The 15,554-nt window shown below is 54.3% G+C and overlaps 1 protein-coding gene across 2 annotated transcripts in view; it reads right to left on the minus strand.

Moving 5' to 3' along the window:
• Positions 1-1,432: 1,432 nt before the first annotated feature.
• The window catches only part of PTK7 (protein tyrosine kinase 7 (inactive)), a 34,717-nt gene continuing 20,595 nt past the window's right edge, over positions 1,433-15,554 (minus strand). The window contains exons 2-20 of one of the 2 annotated variants that reach the window (XM_077781919.1): positions 13,701-13,994; positions 13,046-13,148; positions 12,348-12,538; positions 11,576-11,723; positions 10,495-10,625; positions 10,015-10,281; positions 9,657-9,790; positions 9,141-9,276; positions 8,909-9,028; positions 8,616-8,765; positions 8,207-8,357; positions 7,717-7,844; positions 7,228-7,431; positions 3,999-4,154; positions 3,587-3,819; positions 2,972-3,052; positions 2,740-2,891; positions 2,487-2,665; positions 1,433-2,268 (exon numbers count right to left, since the gene is read on the minus strand). In XM_077781919.1, the coding sequence (XP_077638045.1) occupies positions 2,108-2,268; positions 2,487-2,665; positions 2,740-2,891; positions 2,972-3,052; positions 3,587-3,819; positions 3,999-4,154; positions 7,228-7,431; positions 7,717-7,844; positions 8,207-8,357; positions 8,616-8,765; positions 8,909-9,028; positions 9,141-9,276; positions 9,657-9,790; positions 10,015-10,281; positions 10,495-10,625; positions 11,576-11,723; positions 12,348-12,538; positions 13,046-13,148; positions 13,701-13,994 (3,119 nt within the window). In that variant the 3' untranslated portion in view covers positions 1,433-2,107. Of the gene's footprint in view, positions 2,269-2,486; positions 2,666-2,739; positions 2,892-2,971; positions 3,053-3,586; positions 3,820-3,998; positions 4,155-7,218; positions 7,432-7,716; positions 7,845-8,206; positions 8,358-8,615; positions 8,766-8,908; positions 9,029-9,140; positions 9,277-9,656; positions 9,791-10,014; positions 10,282-10,494; positions 10,626-11,575; positions 11,724-12,347; positions 12,539-12,788; positions 12,876-13,045; positions 13,149-13,700; positions 13,995-15,554 lie in introns of those variants that run through there. The other variant, XM_077781920.1, reaches the window with a different exon arrangement.

The following is a 15,554-nucleotide window of genomic DNA, read 5'->3' on the forward strand; positions in this document are numbered from 1 at the left end:
GGAGAGCAACAAGAGGGACATGAGGCTGCAAGGGGCAGAGAAGGAAAGGCACATCCTGATCCCTCTGTCCCCAACAGGTCTGTCGAGCATGCACAGTGCCACCAGCCCCACTCTGTGGCCAGGCTCTCTGGTCATGGAAGCAGCCAGGGGTCAGGGTGGCAGTCACCTGCTGCCAAGCCTATTACACCAGAGAGCACCAGGTCCAATGAACCAGACCTGGTTGTCCTCCTCTAGAGTGGGGCACAACAGCCAGCCATTGCCACAGCTGAGCTTGCCAAGAGACCTTGGCTTGGGGAGAGTCCATATCTCCCACCTGCAAGTGTTGGAAAAAGGACAAACACCTTTGATAACTGGCAGAGCAACTGCCAGCAAAGTTACCTGCACCCAGTTTCCAAGCCTAGACCAAATCTGAGCTCAGAGTCAGCTAGCATATTCCAAGAAATGACCACTTTTCCCCCTCCAGCATCTCCATAACCTCTTCGGGTACGAGAGATGGGAAGAGGATCCTGGACATTTCTGGTCCATCCCTGATTGAAGCAAGGCAAACTACACTGGGTAGTTCAGGACTTCTCTGGTCCAGGACTGGGTATTTCTGATGATGATGATGGAGATGCCACAGCTTCTCTAGGACTCATACCTGTATTACCCTTGAGGGGAAGCATTTCCCTTAATACCTAGAATGAATGTCACTTGTGCAGCTTATGCCCTCTACCTCCCATCAGGCCTCCTGCAAAAGCTCAGATCCATCTATATAACCCCTCAACACAGGGCTGTACAGCTAAGTGAAACTGGTCCCAGTGCTCTGGTTCCAAGGGACAAACCCATGCTGGCCTGGCTCATGTTAATCCTGTGGGGACTGGGCTTCCTGTACACCATGTGCACACCTTTCCTCTCCCAAGAAGAGCCTGCCAGGACCCTGCCATTATTCTGGGCCATAAACACAGAGGAGAGGGCTGCAGACTACATGTGGCAGCAGGATATCCCCCAGGGTCCCCATCCAGGCCTGGCCCTGTAGCATCCTGTAAGAAGCAGCAGCTGAAATCTCCTGTACAAAACCACAACCCAGTGTGGGCTGTGAAGCTGCCCCAGGCCAGAGGTAGGTGCACAAACCAAATCAATACCTGAAGTGGGTATCAACATATCCATGAGTGATTGCTTGCTTGGAGTCTTAGGAAGGACGTTTTCTCTTGAGAGAAGACCTTGGAGAGAAACTCATGACTGCCCAGAGAGAGAGTAAGTGCTGAGGGAAAGTGCTCCCTCAGAGCACACAGGGCTGGGAACAGCATCTCAGATTCACCTGAGAAGGGGGCAAAGGGGTTAAACACAGCAGACAGATGCCTGAGGAATGAGCCCCAAACCCTTCCCAGGAGCCATGTGGAAGAAAATCACTATCTGACAGCAGTATTTTACAAAGACGAAAAAAAACAAAACAAAAAAAAAAGCGCCTTCTTTATTGAGAGCAGCACATAAAAACCCAACAAAACCCAACCCTTCTTGGCTGCAGTACCCTCCACTCAAGCAAACAAACTAACCCACTCTAGGCTGCATTCCAGTAACAGAAATACTATGGTAGGGAGGAGTCAGCGCTCTGGAAGAGGGAGACAGGGGCTCTGCCCAGAGTCATAAGTACAAAAAAAGGCACAGGGTAACTGGGAAAGGTAGTGAGCTCCTTCATATGCCAGGCACTTTGTGCTCCTGTTGGCTGGCCTGTCCCCATGGGGAAGGGGAAGGCAGGCATGCCTAGCACAGACGGACAGAGAGAGAGCCGGGCCAGGCCGGCAGAGATGGATGTGGCGAGCAGGGACGCCCAAGCTCTTGCCGTGGGAGGGGCAGCTGCACTCCATCCACACCAGCAGCCTAAGGGCATGAGCTGAGCAGGCAGGGGGCAGGAGGCAGCAAGGGCTGTCTTTTGGGACCCACAGGGGAGGGGAGTGGGGCTGGGGTACACTGGCTTGTGCTTTGAGTCCAGCAGCTGCTGATGCTGAGCTGCTCGCTAGCGCATTGGGGTCGGGCTCAGCAAGGGGCTGTGGGAGTGCCAGGGGCTCCCCAAGCACAGACAGACCCCTGTCCACCCCGCCACATCCTTCACCAGCAAGGGCTGGGGTGCTCAGGCTTTGCTGTCAGCTGGGCTGTCCCCAAGGGTGGTGGCAAGCTCACTGAAGGAGGGCCGGTCCTTAGGGCTGGGGGCCCAGCAGCGCTGCATCAGCTTGGCCAGGCGGGAGGGGCAGCCCTCGGGGTGCGGGAGCTTCGTCTTTCCTGACTGCAGACCTGGCATGAAAGAAAAGTCCAAAGGACCATTGGCAAGGGGTATGATCCTTTCTGGGAGATGCAACGAGACCAGCAGTTCTCCATGCAGGCTGGAGAACTCAGTTTCCCCAGCCAGACCAGTACTGTCATACAGCCTGTCTGGCCTCTTTTACCGCATCTTTACCACATGAAAACCAAGTGGGCTACAATTCCAGGGACAGTACAGGTACTCCACATACCTGCTAGGACCTCATCATCTGCCAGCGGAGTGTAGGGCATCTCCCCATGCGTGAAGACCTCCCACATGAGCACCCCAAAGGACCACACATCTGACTTAGTGGAGAACTCATCTTCCAGCACAGCCTCAGGTGGCATCCAGCGCAGTGGGATCCAGGCCTGGCGGAAATGGTAGTACTCGCTGTGGGCAGGACAGGCAGGCAGTGAGACTGGTGCCATTTCATCCCCTCCCATTCCCCTGTCAGGCTCCCTGACCTGTTGTACACGTCCTTGCTGAGGCTCAGGGATGAGACCTTGACCTGCCGCTGGGCGCTGACCAGGCAATTCCTGGCTGCCAAATCCCGGTGCACGAACCTGCCATTGGAGAGGTGCTCCATGCCCAGAGCCACCTGTGTGCAGAGAGACACCTGACCCCAGAGAGCTGTCAGCACTGGCTGCCCTCCTTAGGGTCCCCAGGCCCACAGCACTTCCAAAGCTGCATGGTCACCTTATGTTTGATAGTGAGTGGCTGTGGCTTCAGAGACTCATCTTTGCTCTTGGAGATTCTCAGAAACTGCTTCAGGTCCCCCTGGGAAACAAACAGCAATTCAGAGTCAGCACCTCTACATATTGACAAGGCTCACTGGTCCCTGCAGTGCCTGGATGTGGCAGGACCACAGATCCTCATCTCCCGATCCAAGGTTCCTGTCCTCCTGGTCCCTGCCTTGTAGGGCAAGCCAGTATCTTGTTTCTGGGCTAAGATTAGGGCAAGTAGGCCTGAAATATCCAGATTTTTCATGCCCCAAATTTATTTCTCTCCTACAAACTCCAGAATCCTCACAGCCCTTAGCCATTCTGCAGCATGAAGTCCCACAGCTTAGCTTATATAGCTGAGTCCAGGACATAAACCAGAAACCAGGAGATTGTAGAGGACAAAGTCACTTCCAGGTCTTGCAAGAGACTCCCATTCCCCTTGAGACTGCTGCAGAGGCTGGGAACAGCAGTGAGCTCAACCTGGTCTTCTCATACCTTGGCTGCCCTGTTCTGCCAGTCCATTGCCACACTTGCAGGCCCCACACCCACTGCTGCCATGTCCCTGCTCTACCACTGGCAGAGCCCTTACCAGGTCTACATACTCCAGGACCATGTAGTGTGGCTCTGCCTCGCGGCACAGCCCCAGCAGCCGCACCACGTTGGCGTGGTTCAGCTTCCCAAACATCTCTGCCTCCCGCCTGAAGTCGAGCTGCAGCTGCTCATCCCTTGTCTGCAGGCTCTTCACCAGCACCAGCGCTTCACCCTCACCATCTTCTGCACCTTTGGCCTTCGCCAGGAACACCTCACCAAACTCCCCCCTGCCTGGAAGTGTAGACAAGCACAAGGGAAGGCGATGTGCATTAGGACAGCAGGTGTGCTTGATATTCCAGGGGCTGCAGAGCCCTCTGTACTCAGCACATCCTGTTTTCTGGCTGGGACATGGGGTTTCAGCCACAGGTTTCCTGCTGGAGTGGGGACAAGGCCAGGGCAGCCCAGCATACCCAGGGTTGTGATTGTCTGCAGGTTGGAACGTGGAAAGTGCATCTTGTCAGTAGCACTGTGGCGCTTGCTGGCCCCCGAGCTGCTGCCCAGGTTGGTCAAGGCCACTTCTTCCTGAATCTCTGCTGTCATCTGCCCATTCTGCAGCAAAGCACCGCCTGCAAGGGAAGCACAAACAGCTTCAGCATCCTGCCAGGCCACACAGTGAAAGTTATTCTAGGGCTCAACCCCTCCTGGGGCTCTGACACTCAAAGCACTCCAGCCCCAGGCAGCAAGTGGCCTGGCCTCAGTTTTTGCCCCATTTCTGGCAGCCCGGCAGCCACCCTTGAAATCAGATGCTGAGCAATGGCTTTGGTCCCAGAGCCAGCCAGCCCCATCTGGCCTTGTCCATCCCACTCAGTCATCCCCAAGCAGTGGCTACATGCAAACTACCATTGACAAAACTCTGCAGGACAGCAGTAGGAGATGGGATGGGCAAGGCAGAGGCAGAACAGATGAACACTGCTTGCTATAACCAGTCTCTTGATACCCAAGAGATTCTCAAGTCTATCTGACATCAGCTGCTGCAGTCTGATGTCCCTGATCCTTACTCACTTCCCAGCAAGCCTTGGGAATGTCCTTGGAAGTGCTGAACCTGTAAGACCAGACCAGTCTGGATTTTAACCAGCTGGGTTAAAGCAGTGCTAGGAAGCACTGTCCTTGCAATCAGCCCCAGCAAGCCTTCTGCACAGAAACTTCACTAGAAATTTCCCTAGCACAAACACAAGCCAGAGAACAGGACAAAACATGATTGCCTTGAGAAAGTAAAAAACCCTGCATTTTACAGATATCTTGTAGGGAAATGATGGCATAGATGGCAAACCTTGATTTTGAATGTGTTTACTGCTTGGATCAGACCTGGTTACTAGGAAGTGGTACTTTCCATAACATGAAGGCGGGAGCTGGAATTTAAAGCAGGGAACAACCCTGAGCTAGGGTCACACACACCTCCAGCATCACTCTGTACTACTCCATTTCATCTGCTCCTGGAATAAGCACTAGACAAACAGCCACGCAATAGGAATTTTTTAACGAAATTAAGGCAACCCAGCATTAAGTAACTCCAATAGGAGTCCTATTGCATGTAGTTTCCATCACAGGCTGTTGGATCACAGTGTGTGTACGTGCCTGCTTACAATGCACATGTACAAGACAGGTACCAGCACATCCTGAGCAGGCCTGGCCACCGTGACAGGGACCATGGCTTTGTCACAGGTAGGACTGGAGCTGTGAACACTGAGATATGTTGACTTAAGAGTCATGGCTACTGCCAGCTGTCTGCTCTCACATGGTGGAGTAAGATTTGCAAAGATAAAAGCAAAAAACCACCACTTATCCTATAAATCAAAGCTGGATGCTCCTTGCACTTACCCTGTTTTTACACTCATTATCAGCAGGACTGCTTGACCCTGTGCTGTCTGCACACATGACTAATCGTGTCTCAAGACCACAAGCTTGAAGCCAAGAGGATAACACAAGACGACCACTGCAACTGTGCCAAAAAAATCCTGAAAGCTGCAGAGTAAGTGTGCTGCCACTGAGAGACAGCACCAGCAGGCAGCAACAAGAGACACCTTTGAGAACACATATTCCCACGTTTCATAGAGTCTGGACAAGGCACTTGGTAACAAAGGGATAGGAGGCTTCAATTATGTATCCAGCAGTCCAGAGGGGAACCAAGCGTAAGGAAGTTGCCAGCTTTGCCCACCTGCCTGCAACAGATACAGGAGCATCTCCTGGAGAAACAGACACAGCCATGCTGCCCTAGAGACACTAGCATGGAAATCAGTCCCCACAGCCATGAACCTCCCCAATGCTATGTCTGTATTCAACAATTAAAAAAAAAAGTAGCAGAATCAGCCATGGATACTGAGAGCAAGATCTCGTTACACAGGATGTGGCACACCAACGACATGACCTTGGAAAGTAACTGGATGATTAGAAGTGCAAAGATCCATAGGAAATACATAGCAAAGATCCACTGCAAGTCCATGGAGAGGTAAAATCTGTCTGGATCCTGAGGGCACTGGAAAAGTCAGCTGGTGGTCAGTCAGGGAGTATTTGTAGGTACTTAGGCAGGTGCTGAAATACTTTGGGTCACCCAGCTAACGAGGCATCAAAGAGGCAAAGAGACAGATCTTTGAAGACTGTGGTGAATGGAATGACTCTACTAGAGCTGACAGCAAACACAAACCACTTTTCCAGAGAGGCTACAGAAGTACCAAAAGGTACAAAGGTACAAAAAGGAGTGTAGACATCTGGGAAGCTAGGTCTGCTTGTAAGAATGAGGATGCAGCTGGCAGCTAACCTGGTTCCAATGAAGCGAATAAGAAGAGGCAAACTCCAGCAGAAAATAAATATAATAAATACAGGCCAAGATAAAAATCTGAGACCACCTCAGAAACAATTGAAATAAACTTTTTCCCAGGAAGGGGATACTGGCGAGAGCCTGCTGGCACAGGTGAGCTGCCTGTGACTTTTCCACTGAAAGATCTCATAGCGGTGACATGCAGAGCACAAAGCTGCTGAGATGCTCCTGCATCTCTGCTCCTAGAAGGTTCCCCACAGCCAGACTTCTCTTCTGGAGGTTTGTCTCTGTTCAAAGTGCCAATGCAAGGAGAAAGCTAGGAAGCAAACCTAGCAGTTATGTTTTGCCAGGCCCTCACAGCAAATTGCACATGATCAGGATGTGGCTGTGTGCTGGAGAACTGGGAGAGGGAACATCTGCATTTATGGGGAGTATGAATGGGGAGAACCAAGGAATTAGGGACAGCAAACTCAACTGCACCCGACTGCTTACAAGTCCTCACTGGATATAACAGAGGGAGTTCAGTGAAACATCTCCCCTTTGAGATTTGAAGAAGCCAGGAGAGTACTACTATTTCATTACATTGCAACAGGGATCCTTCCCTCCCCTGGTACATGTGATCCCATGTGCAGGTGCTGGGATGCAGGAGCGAGACATAACTCGGCAGACAGAGATGACCACAATGTGAGGCTGGGAGTCAGGTTCACACTAACTTGCTTATTTCTCACCTGGCAGCAGGTCTCTGCCACCAGCCAAAAACCAGAGGGAGAGACCATGGTTTAGGAGTCATCCTATTCCCTGGGAGCTCCCTGCCCCTCAGCCCCTCCAGCACAGAGACAGGGGATCAGCAGTGAAGCCCTCACCCTCAGGCGTACCGGCCTCACCGTTCAGACACTCCATTTCAGGCTCCTCGCCCTCTGGGTGCTTCTTCAGCCTCTTGGCTTTTCTCCTCTTCTTACAGTAGAACATCAGCCCCAGCACAATAATAATGTAGGCAACAGCCGCCCCCACTGAGAGCCCAATGGTCTGGATCATCTTGTAGGGTGTGTGGTTGCCAGGTCCCTCATCCTCTTCTGCTGCTGGCTTGTCTGTGGGGCAGAGAGCATCCAACACATGGGGGTGTGGAGAGGTTTCCCAAATCCTGCTCAGGAATGTGGTGGAAGGATGTGAAAAGCCCCCAGCCCCCTATCCACTGCTGTGACCACCTCCTCACCCAGCCACAGCACTCTGGGCACATGCCACAGCACACTCTGCTGCATTCCAATGGGAATGCTGCTGTGACTACGTGGCAGGCACAGCTAGGGCCAGAAGCAGGGCCTAGAACTGCCAGGGATTCCAGGAGGTCATGTCCTAACACTGGGCACCTTCCTTACCTACAACATACAGGAATGCCTCCCGGTGCTTGATGTTGCAGCTGTTGCCAGCGATGCAGGTGTATTTCCCAGAGTCCTCAGTGGTGACGTCGTAAATCACCAAGGAGCCATTGGGCATGATCTGAATCCTGCCAACCACACACAGAGCTCTTTGCAAACACCAGAGGGCACAGGCAGGCCTGGGGCACCTGCAGCCCCATCTCCCCAGGATGCCTCAGCCCCATGTCCCCACAGCCATCAGCTTCCATCTCAGGCTGTGCAACACTTAAGAACAGATGATTGCAGCTTAATCACAGCTTGGCAGGCTGTGGCAGAAAGGGAAAGCCTGGGGCCAGGAAGAGTCCAGGTCCTGGCACGTGGAGTCAGTTATGTATCCACCAAGCTAGGAACCCAGGATTGCACCACCGGCACCCTCATACTGGGCAGGGATAAGGGATACTTGGGAACATCCTGCTGTGCCACGTGTCAGTTTGGAATGGAGGCTGTGTACCTGGGCAGGAGCTTGCCGGGATCCAAAATCTTGTCCTTCCCTTTCCACTGGATATGCGGTACAGGGTCCCCCTCTGCCTGGCACTGGAACATGGCTGTGTGGCCCTGGTACACCGTTGTGGGCTCTGGCTCCAGCTTGAAGGTGACGTAAACTGAAGGCAGAGAGGCCGACAGGAATGCTGTCAGCTCCTGGGAATGGTGCTAAGCTCCCACAACGGAGCACGGCCAGCACGGTGGCACAGTGGCACGTGCCCTCCCAGGCTGTATGCAAAGCACTGACAAACCAGACAGTCGGATGCCGTGGGACACAGCTTAGGGTCAGGCCAGACGCTGCTTTCTCTGCCACCCAGGCAAAGCCAGTGCAAGGCCAGCACAGCAGGAAACGCTCCTGCCTGCCACAGAGCCCTCACCTGCTACCACGAGCTGCACGGTGGCACGGATCTCGCCCTGCGGCCTGTTGGAGGCGATGCACGTGTAGTTCCCCGAGTCGCTCCTGCTCACCTTGTGGAAGGACAGGATGCCAGCATTGTGGCTGACGTGGGAAGGCAGGCTGCTCCCATCTGCAGGACACAAGAGACAGATGCAGCAGTCATGCAGGATGCGCTGGGCCACACTGCTGCTTCACCCATGCTAGAGGTGGGACAACATGAAGTTCCCACAGCCTCAGGTCAGAAGCAGGCATATCACAACCAAATCCCCTGACCTGTCTTAGTCCACTGGATGGTGGGTTTTTCCCGGCCTGTGGCTGAGCAGGACACTGTAACCTCCTTATCAAACTCCATGCACTGCAGGGGCTGAGGTGGTGGGGTGAACTTCAGCTTCTCTGCAACAGACAGAGGGGATGTTTAGGCTCCCTCCCCGCCACAGGAGACCCTGGAGCTGGAGGTATCACACCTGCACCCACAAGGGAGGGACGTGAGGCGCTGTCAGCATACCCAGCACGTGCACGCGCGCGTATCCCTCGATGCTGCCTGCCGGGGTGCTGCTCACACACTTGTACATGGTCCCGTCGTACACCTCCACGTTGTTGATGCGCAGTGTCCCGTTCTCCGAGATCTCAAAGCGTGAGTCCTGCCCAGAGCGGGGGAAGGAGCGGGACAGAAATGACACTGTCACCAGCCCTAGGTTAGCCCTCACTTGTAGCACTGCTGACATTCCCCATGCCACAGATAAACACATCCCTGCTGAGACCCACACAGAGAACTGAGGCAAGCTGCAGGGACCTTTTTCTCACCCTTGCCCCAAAAGCACAGGGCTGACTGCCAGCCAACCGGCAAGAGACAGCCAACTGTGCACCCACACATCAGTAGGATGGAGCTAGTGCCAGGAATATGGCCAAAGTGGGGGTGACAGGGAAGCTGGGCCTAGAAACAAGGTAAGAAACAGCAGCAGCAGAGCACGTGCCCAGCAGAAGTGCCCATGAGGGGCAGGGGCTTGCCTTGTCGCCTCACCTCAGAAATGGAGACGCCATTGCGGTACCAGGTGACCGTGGGTTTCAGGGAGGCCTTGCTGAGGCAGTGCAGGTATCCTGGCTTGCTCTCCTCCAGCTGGCTGTCCTTGGGCATCTCCACCCATTTGGGTACCGCTGGGCACGAAGGCAAGGGGTTACACGGAGCCCCTCACTACCCCCCTGGCCAGCAGCAGTGCAGAACAGAACACACAGGCAGAGTGTAACCATCCATGGGGCCCCGCACCTCCGCCATGAGAGGTGCCTCTCTGTATCAGTGAGGTAATGAGCCACTGCCCAGCTCACCCTAACCCCCTATCCAGCCCCTCTTCTGCTCCCACCCTTTTCAAAAAGTTTCCTACTAGCCACAGTGATGCTCAGCTCCTGTTTCTTCTCTCCAGCCTTGTTGGCAGCATGGCATGTGTAGATCCCTGCATCCATCTCGGTGATACTGGTGAAAATGAGCTGCTCTGCCTCTTGGTACACCCTTCCAGCAGTGGGAACTCGTTCCTGGTTTCTCTCCCACCAGACCTGGGGTGTGGGTATGCCTTGTGGGGCAGTGCAGGACACGCGATGGCCCTGGTTTGCTGTCAGCACCTTCGGGGAGAAGGGTGCCATGTCTTCAATCTCTGAGAGGAACAAGAAACGACAGGGCTCAGAGGGCAAGAACATATAGCCAACCCACCAGCACCATCATTCACAGGGGAGGCACCATTTAAAGGTGAGAGCACACAAACTGTTTGCTCCCTTCATCCAGACAGCAAGGATGAACCATTGCACATACTGATCCATTGGAACTCTGGGACCCACGCCCCACCCTGTCACCAGCCCCAAGACCTCACCTGCCAGCCGCAGAGTTGCCTTCAGCACAAGAGATTTCCCCCTCTGCCCATGGCCGACGCACTTATAGACACCGGTGCTGCGAGCCCTAACCTGGGTGATCAGCAGGGAGCCATTGGCAAACACGGTGGTCCTGGGCACGTGGGGAGAGGAAGGAAGGGCTCAGTGGGCATCTCTGCAGGACACGGGCCAGAGCTACAGCGCCGAGACGTCCTGCATGAGCCCGTGAAACCAAGAGAGTGCCATGCCAAAGCTTCCCACCACACATAAATAAAGAGATGGTTGGGACACATTCTTCACGGAGGAAATGAGCTCATAGAAGTCTTTTTCTTGGTGAAGAGCTGGCTCCCACCAGAAAATGAATCACCAAGCATGAGCCAATTCTGGGAGCACAGAGAGCCAGGAGAAGGGGCAGGGGACACAAGGTGGCGCCCAGGGGCTGCCAGGCCGAGGGCAGCACCCAGATGGCACTGCTTGCTTTCCAGGTTCTGCAAGAGACACATCCCAGCTCCGGGATCACTGTCCCTGCTCTGCAGACTGCCCCATGCTTAGGCTGTCTGGGGCTCAGAAATACTCCTGGCTCTGGGGATCATCATGCAATTGGATATGGAAGTGCAAGAGAGCCATGGGCCCAGTGATTGCTACGCAGATGTTGGGGGCTGGGAGACATTCCCAAGTCTGGGAATCACCACGTGTTGGCATCTAGTACTGGGACACATCCCTGACTGTGAATTGCCACAAGTGAGTGTCTGGAGCTTGAGCTTCCCTGGCTCTATAGAATCACCACATCTGCGGATGAGAGACATCCCTAACTGTGGGGCCATCATGCATGAGCATCTAGAAGTGATAGCCCCATAGATTACTGTGAGAACAAACTGCTCCCTGAGTCCTGCTCAGGTAAATGCCATGCACAAGGACCAAGTCCCTACTAAACGCAAGCCAGTCAAGCTGAGAAACCAACCCCCATGGCCACTCTGATGTTGCGTGCTTGCCCTCATGTACAGACAGGGTTTGACCTCTCTCTTCTGGAACACAGTGCCCCTCTCCTCCCAGCCCTGCCCACATCACTGGGGTCCCTATTACTTGGATCTGTTGGTGACAGGGTTGTCTTCAAAGAGCCATTCCTGTGTGGGAGGGGGCACAGCTGCAAACTGGCAGTCAAACATGGCCTCTTCGTTCTTGGTCACGATGAGGTCCTGTGGGACGATCACTGCCTGAGGAAAGCTCTCATCTGCAATGGCAGAAAACACAGGAGGGTGAGAGGGACGGAGGGGCCTGTGGTGTCCCCATACCAGTGCTCTGGGAAAAGCTCAAAGAAGAGCTGGGTGTGCCATACAAAACCAAAGGAGGCAAATGTGCCGGCGCAGCTAGAGTCACAGACTCAGAGCTCAGGACTGCATGTGGGAGCTGCTCAGAAGGGGAAAACCCCTTCTGTTTCCAGCAACACCCTGAGCACCCTGGTTCCTAGTGAATAGAGCAAAGCTGACACTGGATAGCAAAATTCCGTTATCCAGTTCCAAATACTCCTCTAATGTCGACAATTCCTGCCCTCCTTAGGTCTTGCCTCCAAAGGCCAACAGGGCATCTACCCACATGGCAATAACATTAGCAAAACCAGAAGCACCTACGGCCTCCAGGCTGCTCCATTACAAGAGAAGACAGCATAAATCTGCTCCAGAAAGACACGGGTGAATTAACACACACAGACAGGCCTGGGCTCCAGCCTGGCCAGGATCTGTCAGGTCTGTCTCTGTCCAGAGACTTAGCACAGAGAAAAGTCACAGTAGCCTGAGGTTCCCCTGCAGCAGAGGGAAGGCTGCGAGCAGCGCAGTGTGACAGCTGGGACACAACTCACCGATGACATTGAGCGTGAAGTTGTTGTGGCTGCAGACAAAGCCGACAGCGCTGCGGGCGCAGCAGTAGTAGAGCCCGTTGTCATCGGGGCTGGCGCTCTGCAGGGTCAGCGTCCGCTCCTTGTTGCTGACAGAGTAGGAGCTGTGGCTGTCCGGGAGGGGGCTACCATCCCGAAACCACTGCCACATGGGGCTGCAAGACAGGGGCAAGCAGGTGAACAGGGGCACGGCACTGTCAGGGCTGCCCCGAGAGCAGGTGTGCGGAGGAGACAGCCCAGAGATGGCCCATTTCCCTGGCTCTCCGTCCCCACTGCTGGCCCCGACACAGACACGAAGCCATGAGACATGCAGCCAAAGTGGACGGGACACGACTGGGAAGCGACGGAGAGTGACTGCAGCACACCAAGCAGCTCAGCAGCTGGACTGTGACAGCCCATCCTTACTGTGCTCCTCGCTACGCGGCTCTGGGGAAGCCGTTTGCCTTCTCCCACGGCGCTCAGCCACAGGCTCAATCCTGCCTTTCGCCTTCCCTGACTCTACTGAATTCTTGCGGGAGAGAGGAGGGGAGGTGGGGGAGGAGCAGAAAGAAAAAGGTGGCGGGGGAGAGGGAGGGGGATAGAGAGAGAGAGAGAAGGAGAGACCACACAGCCAAGGTGCAGGGGCCCCTGGCAGGGTCCACTCCTCAGGAGGCAACCCTTACCGTGGGTGGCCATCGATGTGACACCGCAGAACCACTGTGGAGGAGGGCTGGATCTCAGCTACGCTGGCCGGCTGCTTCAGAACCACACTGCCTGTCTCAATCCCTGTGGGATCAAAGAATACCAACACAGCTGGCTTTCCAAGCCTCCAGAGCCCAGGTTGTGGTTATTAGTGACTCACTGATAACCAGAGGAGGCAGCAAGGGCACAAGCATGCTTAGAGATACATATGCCCTCAAGCCAGCATGGAGTAAAGAGACACCCACACTGCAGAGATCTCACTTTGCCCTGTGTAGCTGCTCTTTGAGGGTTAAGGTGAGTTCTGAAAGGACGTGCAGTGCCCAGGACACTTGCTGCAGTAATGTCCCAGTTGCATATGCACAAATAGGAAAGGCAGCAGGAAAAAGCATCTCTGACAGCCTCAGGGGCACCAGAAGATACAAGAGGACTACAGGGCAGGACGGACATGGCAGCTGGCGAGGAATCCTACTTGAGCACTCCAAGCCATCCAATCCCTGTCTGACCCACACAAGCATTACCATTAGCCTAGAAAAACTATTTCCAGCCTCGGGCTCCCCCAGGAGAATGCTTTTCCCTGAGCACAGTGGGCAGCAGCAGGCTGCGGCGTGTGCCCCGCTGCCTTTGCCCCACACTCACACTTGATGTTGAAGGACGCGTTGGCTGAGCGCGCCTCCTCCCCGCTGAGCACGTTCCTTGCCAGGCACTGGAAGACGCCGGCATCCCGGTGCCGATCCACGGCAGCAAACTGGAGGTTGCTGCCTTCCTTGAAGCGCTGCTCCGTGTCCTGAACGGGAAGCCCGTTCTGCAGCCACTCGAACTCCATGTCCGCTGGCTCCTTCACCTCGCAGCGGAGGATGGCGCTGCGGCCGTGCAGGGCATCCTGGGAGTATGGCTCTTTTGTGAAAAGAATGCTTGCCTGGGTCCCCACGGCTGCAAGACAGAAAAGGCAGAGCATGTTTAGAGCAAGGGAAGGAGAAGAATGGATCAGGTAAGCATGTGCTGCTCTCAAGGGTCTCCAGACAGTCCGAGCCATGTTAGGAGAAACAGAGCTCAAAGCACATCTGTCAGAACTAATTCAGAGTTTTAACAGATCTGTGCTTGGATGCCAGCACAGCTGCTTTAAGCCTGTCTGCACCAATCACTGGAACAGGGGTGCCTGAGCTTGCCACAGCCAAGGAAAGCCCTCTGCTCCCTGGAGAACAGGGACATTAAGAGGGAGCTCCCATGACCTACTACTGAGTGTCACACTGCCAGCCTGAACAGAAAGGTGTCTTGCAATGTACGAGCCAGGAAGGCAGTCACCAAAACCCTAGAGATCAAGCAGCTTCCTGAGCACTTGGAATGTTTCTTCGAGTGTTTCTTGTCCTGTTTGTTGGGATGCATCCCAAGTTCCAGCCTTGCATCAAGATTATCCCTGATCAGAAATACCACAGACTGTTTCCAGGTTTTCCTCAAAGTCCCTCTCCTTGGGACTATGTCTGATTCACCTCCACATCCCCAGCAATTACTCAGAGAAACACTGGTGTGGAACAAGGATTACCTATGTGAATAAATACAGCAGTTGCTGGAACATAGCACAAGAGAATGCAACAGAGACACCACAAACTTGCACTGGTGACTCAGCCCACTCGCACATTGAAGCGGAAACAACAAATGGCGATTGTCCTCAGGATCTGGTAGTGGCCTGAGGGGCTGGAGGCATCTCCCTACAGAGATGGAAACCCCAAAGCACCCTCCCTGACACACTAATGCCTGCCCAAGAGCTCAGGGTCCTGGGGACAGAGCAGCCAGTTCCCTGGGCAGTGCCTGGCATGGCTGCTGAGGGACCACGCTCACACATTCCCAAATGTGGCTGCTGCCTGCCCACAGCCAGCCCTGCAGGCGCTCTGCTCTGGTTACCAGCTGGAAAAGCAAGGGAAGCAAACAAAAGGCAATTGAGCACATGACGATGGCTCTTGGACTCTGTTACCAGAGCCATGCTCTGCAGGGAAAGGGGCCAAGCCAGGCAGATTTTGAGCTTCTTAGAATGATGATGAACAAGAGCGTGGTCAAAAGAGTCTGCTCCCACCATTGCAAGAGAAACCGCTTCAGAAAGTGGTTGCCTGGACAAGTTACAAGAGCAGTATCCAAGTCCAGCTGAAGGCAGTTCCTCTTTGGACGCTCAGCCACATCCTCTTACCTGACATTTCTGTAAGAGCCTGGTGAAGGGATACAATCTGACAACACATCTCAGTCAGACAGAGCTAGGGCTAAGGAATCCTTTTCCAAAAGAGATGTTCTGAAGACCATCAAATTCCAGAAAGCCACAAGAGCCCTTCCCATGCTGGAAAGCCTTTGAAGCCTGCTACACAGCACAGAGGCCAAGGCAATACTGCTCATGGGCACTCCAGCATCAGCCACACATTTCCTGCAGCACTGGTCTGAGCTACCCCACTCACAGCAGCAAGGCACTGACACAGGCACTCAAACAGGGTTTCACACCTGTACCAA

This window comes from Lonchura striata, chromosome 3 (assembly GCF_046129695.1).
Source record: "Lonchura striata isolate bLonStr1 chromosome 3, bLonStr1.mat, whole genome shotgun sequence".
NCBI classification, from domain to species: domain Eukaryota; kingdom Metazoa; phylum Chordata; class Aves; order Passeriformes; family Estrildidae; genus Lonchura; species Lonchura striata.